Raw genomic sequence first — 19,084 nt, 5'->3', positions numbered from 1 at the left:
CCTTAAAACGGAGACACGCTAGGGCACTGTATACTTTCATCAGCCTCAGAAATTCCGTCCACATACATCGCAGTTGAAATGTTTCAACACCAGCCCATTGAAGTTTCATAACACTCAGGACATGCTTTTTTTTTTCCTTTAAAGACCTGTCACATGGAAGAATCATACCAAAGTATAGACAAGGAAGTGAAGAGTTGGCGCGCTACATCCAATATCCAATTTTCAAACCTTTTCGACTGGCCCGCGTAGACCTGCTTTATATAAATCATGTAATCATTACCTACTAAGGCAAGCCGCGATCATAAAAAAGAGATAAGTACTGCTATCTTCCTGATAGATACTACAGCCATTACATCATCACTATATGCCATTAAACATTACCGGTGAGGCAATCCTCTAAGCACGTGACACACATCGCGGGTTTGCTCGAACCCTTCGGCACTGCCCCGGAGTTCATCTTACCAATCCCTCTCGCGAGTTTTTTCAAGCTCGCAACTTTTCAAAACTACAGCCAAATTACTCATTCAACAAATCTGTTACATTTTTAAGTATTCCTACGACTTGGGTGAAACTTTCAAAATGTGTTCTCTTTTTATATATATACAGTAAACACCTTGGATTGCGAGCAAAATTCGTTCCGGAAACGCGTTTGTAATCCAAAGCACTCGTATATCATATTATTGATTCTTTCGTTAAAGTCACGTGGATTTCACACCTGATGACGATTGCTTGTGTTGCAGTCGAAACGTCGTGAGAATTTAATAATTAGATATTTTTATTATTTTATTATTTCCATTCTCCGTGACTTTACCGAAAGAACCAAGAATATGAATCCCTGCAGTCACGAAAGCTTTAAATCAAAATTCACTCGTATATCAGTTGTGATCACGTGATGCTCGGCAGACAACGCGTATACGCACTACTCGTATTGCAAGACCTCGCTCGTTTATCAAATTATTATTTATTTAAATGTTTTGCTCGTCTTGCAAAACACTCGCAGACCAAGTTACTCGCAATCCAAGGTTTTACTGTATAAACAAGACTACAAAGTGAGGGTAGAAAAAAATGTAATGTGAATGTTGGAGGCAGAAGAGAAGCCCAGACCATAAGTCTTGTTTTTGAGAAAATGTTTTAAACATTCAGCGGTGCACACTGTGCAGGCTTTGGTGACAGACTGTTGAAAATTGGAGATACCTTGCACAAGCTGTTTGTCCCAACCCTTTGAAACATCGACAGGGCTGCCTGCCACTGAATACTCTGGTGGGCATTTGCATAAGCATTTCAAGGGAAACACGCTGACAGAAACGCATTGAAGGAGTTGCTGCTCACATCGTAGGCTCCCGAAAAATAAATAGCAAAACGCACTTAAACGCAGGATTGTGGCCCATTTGAATTTGTGAAATCAACAAAAAGGATTGATGTGTGGTTACGGGTCGGGGTGTAACATTTATTTTATATTTCTTCACACCGTCTCTATAATTTAAAATACTCGTGCTTTCTTGCAAGCTTTGGTAAGATTAAATATCGTCCGTACACACCAATTTGTACACACGAGAAGCGATCAGTAGACTTTAGCAATGCAAAGTTGAAGATAAGCAGATTCACGCTAATTTGTAATTTTATTTTCAATATTTTCAATAAAATTATCACGGTGTGTTATGTCACGTAATTTGTATACTGAGCAGAGCTTCAAATAAGGACAAGAAGTGCGATTGTGACATTTTTATTACATGCGCTAATATATGCACACATGCGATTACATATAATCTGGTATTTGTTCGTTATATTTTTGACATAATGCAATTGCATCAAGTAGACAAACGGGCAGAGACAGGCTCGGCCAGAGGCACTGTAAGACTTAGTTTTTATTTTCTGCAAGGTTACATGTGGCGAAAGACTGTTTCAAGCTACGGCAGGCTTAGCAGTAAATTGGACCCCCATCAGAGCCAGACCCTAACAGCTGTGGCAGGACCTGCCAAAAAAAAAGAGTTCTCCATTTCAGCCTGCGTTATCTCACGCGACCTAACGCATCGCTTCAGCGGTAATGTACATTAACGGACGAAACTGTGAAAAGACAGGTGACCTACGCGGCGCAACGGACGGCGTACCGATGGCCATGCAAAGAGAAATGTAAAAGGGTATGTTAATGTCGACATATGCCAATGTCAAGGCTGAAATGTCACACCTGTGGCCCAGCCGAAGGGAATGCAAAGATGACATTTTTAGATGCTGCTATAAAGAATGAGACATGGAAAGCAATTTCGCTCTCTTCTTCGTTGTTAATGTTCGTGGCTAGTCAGCCTTGGACTGATCGTAAGGAATAGTGGTCAAATTGAATTCTAGATGGCAAAGATTATAGAGGTTAAAAAAAAGCTTTCAAGCTCCCCTGAACAGAATATCCTGAAGGCAGAATGTTCCTTCTGATCTCGTTGCTGCAATCGCTACACTCTCTCCAAATAACTATTCAATTATCATCGACCAACACAAAAAAAAGAGTCTCATGTATCGCTGCATTGTTAACAAAATGTCTATATTTCTTAATTAAAAGAGATATCATAGAGTGCCGGGCTGCATTGTTGCTGAAAAAGCTACAAAGCGCAATCAAATGAGACTCTGCGGTAGTCGCTAAGGGTGGAAATGGTGCATCGATTGATTCATATTAACTCTTGAAGTTCACGATACATACATCGAATATGTGTAAGAATCGACGATTTCAATGCATATGGCTTATACGAAATTGATTCATGTCACACCTGCAGCCACTCGAGGTGGTTAACATTCACCGACATAGGAAGAAATTACAGATTTTTGACTGTTACTGCAACCATGAATTGTGCCAAATCATCAAATCGGCGAATGGGTGAATTGTTCCACCTCTGGAAGTCACAGTGAGTTATTGTATATTTTTATGGACAGCCATTCCGAGAAATAACATTTATTGGTGACATGGAAAATGCTCAGTCACAAATATTCTGGGGCAGGATAAGTCTAGGACAGGCTCTGATTTATACTGACAATTTAGTCACTACATAAAGTCATAAATACAAAGGTACTTCTTCTTGCACCCTCGGATTTATCGCACACCATCACTAATAACAAATGTACGGACATGAAAGCAACACACTATTGTTCTGGAAAGGATTTCGCATTGTTTAGTATTATACAGTCTTCAAAGTAACGTCCTTATTTCTGTACAATGTGAAATCGATGGAGTAAATCACAACCGTTCATCAACAACTGCTGGTGAGAGCCTCCACACTTCGTGGCAGTTGTGGATTTTGTTTGACCATACTTCCCCACGCTGATCAGTGCAGATTTGTGAAGGGGGTCCCCCATCCAGGACCGGTTTTAAGATATCACTTGCCACTGATGTTAGTCATGGCTGGAAAGTGAGCCAACCACTGCACCACTGATGCACTGAGAATAATGCAAGAAATGCATGAGTGTAGTGTATGTAGATAACCCGTGCTTGTTCGTGACTGTGTGCAGATCATGAAGGGAGCCTTTGTGCAAAAGAAGTTCAACATAAATACACAGCGCGCTGTGCTACGAACCCAGCGACCCGAGTTCGATTCCCGCTCACGACCAATACCAGTGGCGAATATTCAAACTGGTCCTGGGCCTCCGCTAGGTTGACTCAGCCTCAAATGAGTACCTGGTGCGGCATGCAAACATTGCCGCTGGAGAAGCGAAGGCGGCCGGGCGGGCGACTGGCAACCCACCCTCGTGTGTGCCATTCCAGCCTTCATAGGTGCGAGCTTACAGCACTTGCCCCAACAGTCTGCTAAGGCTGTACGGGGGTCTTTATCTTCATGCAGATTAAAAGCGTGATGAGCTCTGAGTGACTGGAAACATTGCCTCCAATCAGTGCAATTAAATTGCAAATGATAAAAATCAAGAAGAGTAGCCCAGGGTGTATGGCAAAGATGCCAGCTAGGATGGGTTTCACTGTTGCAAAAACACCTGCAAGCAATGCAAATCGTGAAGTCCTGCCACCGTCCCATTGTTGAAAAAGAACACCTGTACAGGCAGCGTGAATGGAACGTATGCTTACGGGTGTTAATGTGAACATGGCTGATGATGGCAGGCGATGCTCATTACTCACATAAGTTGTTATTATGAGCTTTACCAAATGCTCAAAAACACCTGCAAGCAATCCAGCACAACACATATTTCATTGTACTGTATCAGCCATTTAGTTTAATTAGACCCTTCAAGGCGCATTTACATACAACCCAAGCTCTTGCGTGAAGACAGGAACGGCGGCGGTGTCAAATTCTATGACAAACGCGTGTTAACATAATTAGTTCCATGTCAGTGTTTTTACCATTTACAAAAGAGTATTCATACTCTTTGATTCTTTCGGTAAAGTCACGTAGGTAGAAAAAGAATAGATCACGACGTTTCGATCGCAACACAAGCAACCGTCATCAGGTGGGACAACCACAGCAAGAAAAAAACTGCTTGTGTTGCGATCGAAACGTCGTGATCTATTATTTTTCTACCCACGTGACTTTACCGAAAGAACCAAAAAGTATGGATTCCTGCAGTCACGAAAGCTTCAAATCAAGATTTAAGAGAGTATTCCTCAAGCAGATTTTTTTCCCTTCCAAAACGAACGGTGACAATCCGAGCGATACCCTTTACACGGCAATGCGGGCAAACTTTGCGTTGCGCAATCCAAGTGCTCGGCGCATCACCGCGGAAGAGCGGAATATAAACGCAAAGTGTCGACAACAGAGCGACGGGATCTCGGATCCAGGCCAGGGCACCCACCGTTAAGAACAGGAAGAAGACCCCGGGGCTTCTTGTCTTCGCACTTGTTGCACTCGCTGAAGTAGAGCAGCAGAAATCCGTCGAGCAGCACCCACACGAGCGACGTGGCGAGCACCACTTTGCAGTAGGCGATGCGCCGCATGGTGCACCGCAACACCGCCACAGTGGCGGCGCCCGGGCAGCTCCCCACCGCAGGTGCAGAGCCCCCACGTCCCACAGCTCCCCGCTACGCCCACCCCACCCCGAGGCAAGAGCGAAAGTGGAGAGATTCACGCTCGTTGCAACTGCGCCCACACCAAAGATTACAAATTTGCGATTGCAAGAAGACGTCGTGCCGCTGGGTATTGGTAAATGGCTTCGTGGTGTTGCTCTTGGTGCATTTGTTTTAATGCCAAATATTATGACCTCCACGTGCAACCAACATGGCAAAGCAGAAGGCCAGACCGCCCCGCTCCGTTCAATCCCTCCGGTTTTTGCGGAACAAAACTGCACTGTGTGGTGGTGGAGACCCACAAAGTGACTTCATATCATTAGGAATTGAAGGCAACGGGCGCCAAGGTCACAGTCTGGTTATAGATCGCGTCATAACATTGCATTACGTGCCGTCCACATTTTCAACTCGGGAGGCACGGACGAAGCTGGTATTATTTCTTAGACCTAGAAGAAAAAGAAGAAAAGTACATATATTGCACGAGGTCAATTTACCGTAACCTGCCACATCAACGATAATCAACATAGAGCGTGCCGTATGCATGGCACGCCTTGCAGCATCGTGGATGGTTTGAAGTAAATAGCTCCTTTGACAATAATTTTTTTGAAGAAATGCATCAAAATGTAAATAATAAATGCTGCATACAGTGACTTTCTGCATAAAAAATTGAGTATTTCAATGGGTACCACCGTTTCACGCGAATTCTGTGTTGCCGGAGGGGGTGCTTGTAACATTATGCAGGACTTGGGTAAGGTGTCACTAAGGAATTAAGATGATAATAAAAAATACAGCTAATGTCCAACAATAATAAGATCCTGACATCATTATTTTGGTAAATGGAATAATTACCATGAAACAAGGGACCTTGGCCAACATTTAAAATTACATGATGTATAATCATTTAAAATGTAAAATACAAACTGAATATTTAACCAAATCTGAAACAAATACGTCATTCTGAACAAACGTATGATGATAAATGCCTCGGAGTGAAAATGCATAATTTTTTTTTTACAATTAAAAATATGCTTTGAAGCCAAATAATTTAAATCAGGCCTTTCACAAAAATGAAACGTTATACGTGATGGCAGTGCTCATGAACAAACACGTGCTATTTTTGTTTGCAATTCCATTTTACAGCTGCTCAGTTGGTTGTATTGACAATGCGTTACTGCCGAGCCAAAATTCGTGAACGAACGCGTGTGTGATGCGCGCTCAAGGTTTCACGTGAACGTGTATAGATGTGAAGAAACAAAGGCATTCAAGTGTAATTGTGCACCTTTAACAAAAGTTGTTAAGATCCTTTGTATTTTAATTGAGAAATGGAATGAACATTTTTTTTTTTTACCCAACTTCAAATGAACAGCATGGAATTAAACAGCGACAGCTGGAAGTTGGTGTTAGTATTTATGTTATTTTTCTTCACAAGTTATGCATATCACACATATAAGAAACGTTGAACAAGCTAGGCGGTGTGAACACAACAATGCATTCTATGACAGACAAAAAATATATTACTCTAGTATATCATGTATTCCATGGTACATGTAGTATACAGTGTTCTTATGCCCCTGGGTGTTTTGTATGGCCCGTAATTTTCGTTTCGCAACTCGTTAGTCAGACTTCCCATTGCCTCTGGGTTCTGAGCATGCGGTGCTAATTTAGAGCTGAAAAATATTACATCACGAAAATGTCACAAGTCAACTGTAAAAGCACTCCCGCCTCTCGTTTGGAAAGTGCTGCCAAGTAAAACGCCAAGCATACAACCAGGTTTACAATTCCATCACCAGTGAGAGTGTTCTCATAAACAGATGTAGGCAACAATATGGCTGCATCTGCTGCATGCCTGAAATTTTCATGGGAGGAAATGTTACTTTTTATTTGCAAAATTCACAGAATAAACTGCAAACTGTGACTTACTTATTTTATACACAACTCGCCAATATAGTCTCCAATTTTATACTGCTGCTTACGATAAAGGCATCTTTATTAGTTTCAAAAATCGTATGATCTACACATTTATCTTCTTGGTTCTTTCGGTAAAGTCACGTAGAATGGAAATAATAAAATAATAAAAATAAAACATTATAAAATAATTCTCACGACGTTTCGGCCACAACGCAAGCAGCCGTCCTCAGGTGGAGAACAGGTCTGTCGAGAAAAAAAATCTACACATTTCTTTGGTCAATAAAAGTCAGTGTCTCCTGAACCAAGCCAGTATGGGGGCATTGCTCTATGGAAATAATTGTCAGTCCTTAGACAACCACTGATGACTTCTAACCATTGACTCAGGTGGGATTATCGGGTGCAAATACTTCTTCTATCTAACACGATTTAGTTGACTCGGAATTTAGCTGCGATGACTTGCAAACCCACCTGGCCATTTATTAATTCTCCACCTTGTATTATTCGTAACGAATAATACCAAGCAAAGGTGGTGAGATGTTAACTACCTCGCCTGGTATGCAGGAGGTCGTGGGTTCGATTCAGACCCTGATTCCTGTATATTTGGAGTTTGCATGTCCTGCCCGTAGTCTTGTGGATTTTGGCCTCCGAGTTTTCCCTCCACGTTTAGAAAAACGCGTTTGAGAGTATTTGACTGCTATAAATTTCAAATTCTTAAACGACTTTGTTGAGCTATAATTTGTGGCCAAATTGCTTCTGAAAAACAGCTATATAGCTCAGTGGGCTTAACCTGGTAAAATACAGTTTTAGTTTAACCGCATGTTCATGGTTATAGCTCGGGCATTGCTAGAGGTAAGTGCCATAATGACTTAAAAGCAAAGTTTGAGTCAAAAGTGGGGAGTTATAACCAGGAGGGTTTTTTTTTTCCTTTAACAGGCATGCATTTTCTTGGCCAATTTCCCCCAATCCACTTCATTAAAGTCGACTGAATAAGTGATGCCAGAAATTTGTGGAGGAGGGTAAAAAGCCTACCCGAAAACCCCCTGCACAAAAGGTCAAATGTGGCTTTTTTTTGCCACAGTTACAATTCGCTAAGGACACCACCAAACTGCATTGTAAATCATAACGGGGCCGATGCCAGGCTCACAATAATTAGAGCAGCAGAGCTGGCCATAGGGTGACACTCGGTTTACAATGTGAGGTCCGGCGAGGCGGAAGTGGCGATTGATGGACCCTGAATAAATGGCACCATAATTTAAGAGAAATACTACAGCAAGTATTAGGCTGCTGACCTCTATTTTAAATGTTGGATGTCATCCTCTCATTTTCCAGCCGTTTTCTCTGGATACTGACATTTCCTCCATCGCGCATAAGACGAATAGAATGAGAGATCGGCCCAATCAAACCCAAACAAGATTGAGAGATTTTCCTGGAGAAATTAATGTATTTTTTACCACATTAGAGAGCAGCCGGCGTTTCACCTGGAGAAGCTCTTGAGAGAAGAACCACCAATGTATCTCCTACTCCCTCGAGTCCCCCCTGCCTCATTGAGCTTCCAATCATCCTCCTATCACCCTTTGTCCACCATTCCCCTCCTCCGCACCCATTTCCCCTCGTCCCTCCTCCACCTCTCACTGCTTGCAAGCTCTCATCTCTTTTCGATTGTTTTACGATCAGAGGAAACAAGAAGATGCTCGATGTAGTCGGCACTTTGCTTCGTTCATCATGTCGGGTTTTTTTCCATTGCTTTGCTTTATGTGCTCCCCCCCACCCCCCCTTTTTAAATGAAATTTTCCCATTGTGAAATAAAATCAATCTGTACTACTTTCTTCGTAGACACAAACATCAACACGAAGAAGCACGCTCTGCTCTTCCTCCTTACCCCTCTCTCTCTCTACCCCCTCTCTCTCTCTACCCCCCTCTCTCTCTCTACCCCCTCTCTCTCTACCCCCTCTCTCTACGTTCCCCCCTGTTTTCAATGTAATTTTTCCCCCTCGGTTCGCTTTCATTCATCTGCTCCATCTGATCCCACACCATCGCTCCCTGCCCCCTCCCTCTCTCCCCTCCTCTCCCTGTCCCCTTGGTCTCCCTTGTATCCCCTTCTCTACCTGCCCCCCCCCCCCCCCCCCAATAGTCCTTCCGTCCGTGTTCCCCTCGGTTCCTCTAGTCCCTGTTTTCCTCCTCCTGGTCATCCGCCACCGCCACCCTCTCCGATTCCGTGATTTGCTGAGGGGCGATGCCCTTCTTCTTCATCATCATCCCGCTTCTGATGCTGCTGCCTCTCTCGTTTTTTTACGATCAAAGGAAACAAGAAGATGCTCAGTGTAGTCGGAACTTTGCTTCGTTCATCATTTAGTTTTTTTTTTCAATGCTTTGCTTTATGCCCCCCCCCCCCCCTTTTTAAATGAAAGATTTCACAAAATATTTCACGCTCTGCTCTCCTCCTTCTTACCCCTTGCCTCTCTCTACCCCCTCTCTCTACCCCCCCTCTCTCTACCCCATCTCTCTACCCCCTGTTTCCCTACTCTATGTCTATGTCCCCCCTGTTTTCTATGTAATTTAGTTTTTACTACGACTCTCACTTCGCCTCCCAACATTACCAACGCAATCCACATCACACGAACACCGATGTCTACAGTTTACTCGCCAACTACGACTGCGGCGATGTTAAATCATCATCGCCGCTTTTGTTGTTGTTACAGCAGCAGCAGGAGCAGCAGCAGGAGCAGCAGCAACAGCAGGAGCAGCAGTAGTAGCAGGAGCAACAGCAACAGCAGTAGTAGCAACAGCAGGAGCAGCAGCAGCAGCAGGAAGATGAGGACAGCAGCAGCAGGAGCAGCAGCAGGAGCAGCAGGAGGAGCCGGAGCAGCAACATCAGCAGGAAGATGAGGACAGCAGCAGCAGGAGCAGCAGCAGCAGGAGCAGCAGCAGTAGCAACAGCAGCAGCAGGAGCAGCAGCAGGAGCAGCAGGAGCAGCAGCAGCAGCAGGAGCAGCAGGAGCAGCAGCAGCAGCAGGAGCAGCAGGAGCAGCAGCAGCAGCAGGAGCAGCAGGAGCAGCAGGAGCAGCAGCAGCAGGAGCAGCAGGAGCAGCAGCAGCAGGAGCAGCAGGAGCAGCAGCAGGAGCAGGAGCAGCAGGAGCAGCAGCAGCAGCAGGAGCAGCAGCAACAGCAGTAGTAGCAACAGCAGGAGCAGCAGCAGCAGCAGGAGCAGCAGCAGCAGCAGGAGCAGCAGCAACAGCAGGAGCAGCAGTAGTAGCAGGAGCAACAGCAACAGCAGTAGTAGCAACAGCAGGAGCAGCAGCAGCAGGAAGATGAGGACAGCAGCAGCAGGAGCAGCAGCAGCAGCCGCAACAGCAGGAGCAGCAGGAGCAGCAGGAGCAGCAGCAGCAACAGCAGGAGCAACAGCAGGAGCAGCAGGAGCAGCAGGAGCAGCAGGAGCAGCAGCAGTAGTAGCAACAGCAGGAGCAGCAACAGCAACAGCAGGAGCAACAGCAGGAGCAGTAGTAGCAACAGCAGGAGCAGCAGCAGCAGGAGCAGCAACAGCAACAGCAGGAGCAGCAGCAGGAGCAGTAGTAACAACAGCAGGAGCAGCAGTAGTAGCAGGAGCAACAGCAACAGCAGTAGTAGCAACAGCAGGAGCAGCAGCAGCAGGAAGATGAGGACAGCAGCAGCAGCAGGAGCAGCAGGAGCAGCAGGAGCAGCAGGAGCAGCAGCAGGAGCAGCAGCAGCAGCAGCAGCAGGAGCAGCAGCAGCAGGAGCAGCAGCAGCAGCAGCAGGAGCAGCAGCAGGAGCAGCAGCAGCAGGAGCAGCAGGAGCAGCAGGAGCAGCAGCAGCAGCAGGAGCAGCAGGAGCAGCAGCAGCAGGAGCAGCAGCAGCAGGAGCAGCAGCAGCAGCAGGAGCAGCAGGAGCAGCAGCAGGAGCAGCAGGAGCAGCAGGAGCAGCAGGATCAGCAGCAGCAGGAGCAGCAGCAGGAGCAGCAGCAGCAGGAGCAGCAGCAGGAGTAGCAGCAGCAGGAGCAGCAGCAGGAGTAGCAGCAGCAGCAGGAAGATGATGAGGGCAGCAGCAGTAGGAGCAGCAGCAGCAGGGCTCCGTGTCCCCTCGCTCTCGGGAGCCACTCACTGAGGGAGGGGGGGGCAGCCAAACGTCGTTCGCCTGTGACGGGTGACGCGACCGGCAAGCCCACCACGCAACTCGGCTGCGTGTGCGGTTCGAGGGCTCGCAAGACCACCACCACCACCAACAACAATAACACCAACAATAACTCGCAACTAAAACTAAAATAACTCGCGGAAAATTTAAAAGTAGGAAGCCGTCAAAACCTCCACCCCCCAAACAAATCACAAGCCAACAACTTACCTGGGTTACAAACCAGCGGAGCGGACTCAGCTGCCAAGGCGACGTTGTTGTTGGTTGTTGTTGTTGTTGGTTGTTGTTGTTGGTGGTTGGTGGTGGAGTGCTGACGAACAACAACAAAACTCCTACAGAGACCTCCTCCTCCTCCACACACGTTCGAGCGGCGAGCGACAGGAGAGCGCGAGACTCGGCAGCAGTAGGAGGAAGGAAGAGGAAGACGAACAAGCCGGGCGAGGAGAAGACACACTGAGGGAAGAGCTGAGAGGGAGAGCCCCTGGGGGGAGAGGGGGAGAGGAGAGAGGGGAGGGGGGGGGAGCCCCTGGGAGAGAGAGGGGGGAGCCGGCGTCTCTCCACGCCGCCGCTGCCGCGACTCCTCCTCGCGCTCCCCCTCCGGGCAGCGAAGAGCCGCACCGCCCCACGGGGGGTGGAGGCGGGTGGACGCTACTAAGTACGAGCACCCCCCCCCCCACTCGCCTCAACGTCGGGGCGTGGGCGTGTCCAAGTCGCGAAACGGCATTGTTCATTGGCTGCGGTGTTGTCACGTGATGAGACGAGTCCATCTCGAGGCAGGGAGTAGGGGGAGTTGGTTCTAGGCGCGTGAGACGCGCGCGCGCGCGTGCGCTGGCGACAGGCGTGGAGTTAGCGGAGCCGTTGCGGAGCGGTGGGAGCCCCGCTTCGTCGTAATCGCGGCTCCCGCGATGACGACGAAGCGTTGCGATTGAAGGGGTTGCGATTGTTCATCCGTGGAGGCCGCCCGCCGGAGCAATGGGCAACAGCTGGGACGTGCAGCTGTTGACGGCCACGAGACTTTTAACAGAGCGCCGGGGGGGTGGTGGTGGTGGTGGTTGCAAGCAGACTGACTAGCCTTGCTGCTGCTGCTGTTGTTTGCTGTGATGGGGCATGGTGGATGGAGATGTGTGGAGACCGGGTTCTCGAGTCCAAGGGACCAGGTACTTCATAGCTCCAGTGGGGGGGGGGGCTTGGTTTGGTTCTCAATCGCCTCCCCACGCCCCCCACGCCCCCCACGCCCCACCGAGTGATCCGTCCCTGCCCACTGGACATCTGTGAAAAAAAAAAGCTTCATAGCTCATCGGATTTCTCCGGTAATAAATAAATATTCTGATTCAGAGATGCGGCCTCCTCCATCCCCAGGTTTGTGAGGGGGGGTGGGGGTGAATAGCGGTGGGGTAACTCGCGTCTCGAAACCCAAAACCAGAAGCGAATTCGTGCAACTTAATCGGACCTTCGCATAGCTGGATGAGTTAACACCGATTAAAATGTCTCATCCTAATTGAAACAATCACCCCTGTTTTAACACGAGAGGCTTTTCGGGAAGAAACTTTAGAACAAAAGAGCCGTCGGTGCAATTCAACAGAAGACACGAGCCGATAAGGGGCAATAATGTTAGCAAGGCGACATTCGGATTATAATCACGCGAAACAAACACGGCATTCCAATATTTTGCAGGGACAACTTTTGATTTAAAGCTTTCGTGACTGCAGGGATTCATCTTCTTGGTTCTTTCGGTAAAGTCACGTAGAAGGGAAATAATAAAAATAAAACATAATAAAATTATTATGTTTTATTTTATTATGTTTTATTTTTATTATTTTATTACTTCCCTTCTACGTGACTTTACCGAAAGAACCAAGAAGAGGGACAACTTTCCCACGCGTTTTGCTGTTTATCATGAAATGGCATCTCTTGCAAGGCGCACCCCCCCTCCCCCTCGTTTTTAAAGTCCCCACTGTTGTTGTATCTCGGCCATAAGCAATCCCATTCAATATTAATGACCGGAGCCTGTGGAACAGCAAACAATGCGCGTGTGAGGACATTTCATATCCCGCTGGCAGAGACATGACCCCCCCCCATGCACGTCCCTCACCTCCCTCTACGTGTACGAGTCGTACCTGACGTGCAGACAGATGTGTCTGTAAATAACCCGCGCGTGCATGTATATAAACCTGCGTGCGTGCATGCTAACCACTTAGACTCTTCATTCATCACGGAGCCGTCACTCCGGGCATCAGAAAACCTCCCGGTTTGAAGCTCCAGAAACGTCTTCTTGGTTTTTTCGGTAAAGTCACGTAGAAGGGAAGTAATAAAATAATACAAATAAAACATAATAAAATAATTCTCACGACGTGGCCGAAACGTCGTGAGAATTATTTTATTATGTTTTATTTTTATTATTTTATTACTTCCCTTCTACGTGACTTTACCGAAAAAACCAAGAAGATGAATCCCTGCAGTCACGAAAGCTTTAAATCGAAACTCCAGAAACGTGTTCGTCTTCGTCTTACTCGCCAACTTTTCTGAAATCTCACTGAAGAGCCAATGACATTTGGTGATTCGGTGTTCAACAAAGCCTTGCTGCCTCTCGCTGATGAGATCCAGGAGGTCGAAACCGAGGCATCATTGCCTTGCTTAAGTGCCTCCATTATATTTTGTGCCAAATAGGCTGATTGGATGTAATTTTCGTTGTGTGTATGTGGGCGTTGTGCGTGGAGACGGAACGGAGTTCTGATTATGTAGCTCAATGAAGCGATGGATTGGCGTCACAGCCTTCCCCTCATACACACAGCGGGTGCGATAGCCGGAGCAGAAGGCACAGAATGCACGACAGACAAGAGCTAAGCGCATCGTTTTTCATTCCGTGTCGTGTTTTTACCATTTGTCTAAAGTTTGTTTAACATTGACAGTGTCGTTCCCATGCACATCTCACGCGTTCATCACGTGGTGCACGTAAGCCCAGAGCACACCTCTCACGCACACACGTGAGTACACAGCGAGCACAACAACAACCTCAAAGACACCCCAAGACCCATCCCCCATCACCCTCCCGACAGACACCTTGACAAGCACACAGCACAGAGACATCGTGTTAATTGGCACACAGACACATCTAAAAACACACACAGAGAAGCACACAGCACAGAGACATTGTGTTAGCTAGCACACGGACACATCCAAAAACACACACAAAGAAACAGCACAGAGACAGCGTGTTAGCTGGCACACAGACACATCCAATAACACACAGAGAAGCACAGAGACATCGTGTTAGCTAGCACACAGACACATCCACAAACACACACAGAGACAAGCACACAGCACAGAGACATCGTGTTAGCAAGCACACAGACACATCCAAAAACACACATAGACAATCACACAAGAGTACACATCCTTACAGACAGACCTCACAGACACAGGGGCATAGGGGAGCACAACTCACAGACGCACCGAGAGCACACACCTGGCAGACGCACGGAGAAGTGCATCTCAGTCACACGGAGGCGTTACGAGTGCACACATCACAGACGCACCGAGAGCACACACCTGGCAGACGCACGGAGAAGTGCATTTCAGTCACACGGAGGCGTTAGGAGTGCACACATCACAGACGCACCGAGAGTCGGCGTACTGCCCTGGGGCTGCCTCGTCTCCTCCTAAAGCGTCGGGGAGTCCCACCCGGGTTTTGCCGCTGATTTATTGTGCTTGTCGCTCGCCTAGTTGTGGAAATTTCTCAACGCCAAAAGGATTGCTAATAAATTAACCTAAAGGAGTGAACTGTTGTATTCCCAATGCAACACCCGTGAGGTTCTGCGAATGCAGCGGTCACTCCGTTGTATCCGTTGCGCATATTGTGTTTAACTTACCTCGAAATGCACCTTCAGGTTCTTGCGGCTGTAGATGATCGAGTTTCAATGAGAGTGTTACTTATTTAAAGAGAGGGATGTACGCAAATCAGAAGCGAGCGTGTGTTTGTGTGTGTGCGTACTCGGTGCCGTTCACCAAATCCTAACGTTATCGCCGACATCAAAGCTTCCGTTCGCTGTATCGCATTTAAGAGAATAGCTGTATATATATACTGATATACAATGCGCGGTATATCACATCTTGCCGTTCCATGTTTAATGTTGTGACCCGAAAGTCCCGCTCTGCATGTCACTTGCAGAGAGCGCGTATAATGCAGCACTTCGACATCAAACGGGCACGGCAAGAACGGACTCGTCAAATTTCGATTTAAAGCTTTCGTGACTGCAGGGATTCATCTTCTTGGTTCTTTCGGTAAAGTCACGTAGAATGGAAATAAAAAAACATAATAAAATAATTCTCACGACGTTTCGGCCACAACGCAAGCAGGCGTCCTCAGGTGGAGAACATGTCTGTCGAGGAGACAGTCAGATGTCTCCGCGAATGCGTTGTGGCCGAAACGTCGTGAGAATTATTTTATTATGTTTTATTTTTATTATTTTATTATTTCCATTCTACGTGCATTTTGGCGTATTCGAGAGAGGCACTCGCCAATGTGCGAGACGACCCCTCCCGATTCGCAAAATCTTCGCCAAATTTCTTCACGGGCAATTGCATTCGCGGAGACATCTGAATGCACAATGACACGCGAAGGGACTTCTCGCATTTGCAGTGTCGCGGAATTTTTCAAGGGGGATGGCTTCCAGGGCCCACCGGCATTGGAGGTGTTCAATCGATAACAGCGGCCAGTCAATCGCACCGCCGCTGGCAGCTGAAGGGGAAGTATGCGGGTCCATCGGGAGCTGTCACAGTCCAGGCAGCCTGGCTTTTCCCAACAGGGCTTTTGCTTGCGCCCAGCGCTTGCTTGCCTGCACGGGGGGCCTGAATTGTGTATCACCGTTGCGTACAGAAGACACGCATTCGTTAATAAAGAGTACACAGAGATGACCTTTATTTACGATCGCGAAACAACCCTTTGAGACCGGAAATCGTCTAATCTCCAGAGACCTGGGATTAAATATATGCAGAGAAGCAGGCAACGTGTTGGCAAAACAAAGCAGGGAACACGCTCGTTCGAAAACATTGAACACCGTCGTCATTACCGGCCATGATCTATCCACTGCTGAATGAAGGCCGCTGCCAAATCGTCGCCATTCCTCATTGTCCCCGTGAGCCGATTTCGTAGCTCCTACGGTGACGCCTTCTGCTGTCATTCTGTCATAAGTCTAGACCATCGAAAATCGTCCTTTTGTGTGATGTGTCCTGCGCAAGACCACCTATTGTTGTGTCTCCAATTTGTGTTGGTTCTCGAATCTGTGTATTTAGCTTAATTTCTCGCAGTGTAATTCAAAGCAATGTTCCACTTCTTCTTTGCATGTTTTTAAGTGTTTGTCCAATTTAATTTTATCGGCACCCATATTTCACATCCATATCTTACGTGAAGTGATGTGCGCTGATTGAAAATACGATTCTTTTAGGCACACTGGAATCACCGTAAGGTTTCAAAAATACTCGAATGTGCATATCACTCACTTCATAATTTATAGGGTTACATGCATGTGAAATTAATAGTCTGATATTTTATCTGCTTGCATCCCTCCAACAAATATTATTCACTTGCTTACCATACTTGTAATTTGCTCGTATATATATATTTGGAGACCAACCTTTTCATGTATGTTCATGGGTATATATCTCCAATACAATTTCAGAAAACATTTGCCAATTTCACTGCAATTAACTTTGGTAAAGACATGTCTCATTGGCAGGATTAAACTAGGGTAAGCTCCTGGAACTGATATTACAACTGTAGACATCGTCAAAGAAGCAGGACCAGTTAGAATAAAAGTAGTTGAATCAATTTACAAAATGTTTTCAGGAAAATGTAGATGCTGTACTTCAATTATGGATGATGCTTCACGTTTTTATAAATAAAAAAAATAGCGACAAAAGTGACTTTCAAAATGTCCGACCCATTGTCCTCTTATGCCGTGTAAATAATGTTTTACTAAAATGATTGCGAGCATAATGACATGTAAAATGTAGTCATAGCAAATTCCAGGATGCCCAGTATTTGTGGCATATAGAGAATCATATCGCTCAGTGGAAAAGTTTGCATTCATCCAGGCTCTCACAAATTATTTCGAGTCATATATGCTAATTGCGATGAAGACAAAATGACGGAGACTTGAAGGATAAATAAATAGATGCTAAATGTGATCCGTACACATCACTCCAAATGTCAGCAGCATCACATACGAAAGCGCGATTTTAAGCACTAAGTGTTACATTTTGTAGCATGACAACATTTGGAATGCCTTTGAGATTAGCAACTGTGTTAGCTGGGGTGGTGAGATTTTGGTGTCTGCCTTGTAAACACATTTAGACCAGTGCAAGTCCTCGCTTAATGACACGGAAAGAAAACGGGAAATGTTATAAATGTGACAATGATGGACAGAGTAATTTTGAGCAAAGGAAAATCAACTCTAAAATGTTTATGGTTATAATTGGGGCCACTTTGTACACCATCACCATAATCAATAACTGTCATTAAAAATATATATTGTATACGTTCAGAACATATGTGTGGGTGAACATTTCCCTGCGGTATTGTAATCGTTTGCAGCGAGGAGCAGTCGCATAATGGTTCGTGCATTGCACTACGAACCCGGTGAACTGAGTTAAATTCCCACTCAGGGCCAACATCAGTGACGAACATTTAAACCAATCCCAGTCCTGGGCCTCCTCTATTTCAACTCATCCTCAAATGAGTTCCTGGTGTGGTATATAAAACACCACCTCTGGGGAGACAAAGGTGGCCGGGCGTGGTGCTGATCACACCCACCTCCTCGTGTGCCATTCCAGCCTTCATAGGTGCTCACTAACAGCATTTGACTCAGCAGTCTGTATGTCTAATGGGGAGTGGAGGGGGGTCTTTCTTTGAAGTGTTTTTAAATTCTTTATATTAAGTTCGCTTGCTTAGGACCGTGCAAATCTTTCGGTCGTTTTTTAACCCACTTCCCGTGATCCAATCGAGCTGACATTTTCCACACAGACTCGTTGTGCGTGACAATTAATGTTCGTGAAATTTTTTGTTCCAAAATTTGACACTTTTTAGGACAAAAATATTTTATTTCATTACCAATTGCTTAATGGTGCAATGCAATCATCTGACCCATAGGTGGCAGCCATCTCAAGCCAGAGGACGAGAGGACTCTAGCCGCCACGCATATAAAGGATTTATAGTGAAAAACTTTGTTTTTACGGGTTATACTTATTTTTCATTGCGCTATGATGCAGGAAACCTTTATCTAATTTCTAACCACGATGACCAGCATAAGCACCCTACGTTGAACTCAGCATGGTGTGAGTGAAGATCGGCAATCTGGAGACGGACAAAGACGGGCACACGGTGCTCCATGCCAGCCTTCATACGTGGTCACGAACAGCACTTGCTCTGGTTGTCCATACGGCTAGGCGGGGGATCTTTGTCTTTGTGTCTGCAAGTGTGCGAGCTCTTACTCCGAACGGAAATAAAGGAATGCACTGACAAATCTGGTTTCAATGGAATGAGAATGGTTCCACAAAAGCGTAAAGGACAATTATATTGGCTTCCTCAGTCATAGACTCTCCCATTGAACGCACGCAGTTAAGTAACTTTAAACACTGCATTGCAACAATGCCATATGTGCCCCTCGGCATCACCGTGTAAAACCAATCGGCGGATTAGCATTGCTATTTAATTAATGACATGCCTCCACTGGAGCTGGCTTTCCCCCCCCCGCTCCCCCATCCTGGAATGGCTGTTTTTCTTGCAAGTAAAACATCATCATGGGCTGCAGAGAGACAACACAATGATGTGCTGCATGCACAGAGACACACGGGACACAGTAAGATGTGTTGAGAAAGGAAGCTGGCGATATTGAAATCTTGCTCAGATTCACACTTGCTCTTGGATTTTTTTTCAGGATATTAACCGTTATAACACTCACTTGGCGATTAGCATATAAATATGAGCATTACGCGTAACCTTTGGAATTAGGTCAGCGCAGTATTTTCGCATCTCCTTTTCAAAACGTTT

General features: G+C 46.2%; 1 protein-coding gene across 1 annotated transcript in view; it reads right to left on the bottom strand.

The window, feature by feature from the left end:
• The window catches only part of LOC144727742 (polypeptide N-acetylgalactosaminyltransferase 13-like), a 90,446-nt gene extending 78,809 nt beyond the window's left edge, over positions 1-11,637 (bottom strand). Inside the window, exons 1-2 of the mRNA XM_078606840.1 lie at positions 11,248-11,637; positions 4,777-5,433 (exon numbers count right to left, since the gene is read on the bottom strand). Of these exons, the coding sequence (XP_078462966.1) occupies positions 4,777-4,918 (142 nt within the window). The 5' untranslated portion in view covers positions 4,919-5,433; positions 11,248-11,637. The remainder of the gene's footprint in view (positions 1-4,776; positions 5,434-11,247) is intronic.
• Between the last annotated feature and the right edge of the window lie 7,447 nt (positions 11,638-19,084).

Source organism: Lampetra planeri, chromosome 1 (genome assembly GCF_965212315.1).
Source record: "Lampetra planeri chromosome 1, kcLamPlan1.2.h2, whole genome shotgun sequence".
Lineage (NCBI taxonomy): Eukaryota > Metazoa > Chordata > Hyperoartia > Petromyzontiformes > Petromyzontidae > Lampetra > Lampetra planeri.
This window is presented reverse-complemented; position numbering and strand designations above follow the sequence as displayed.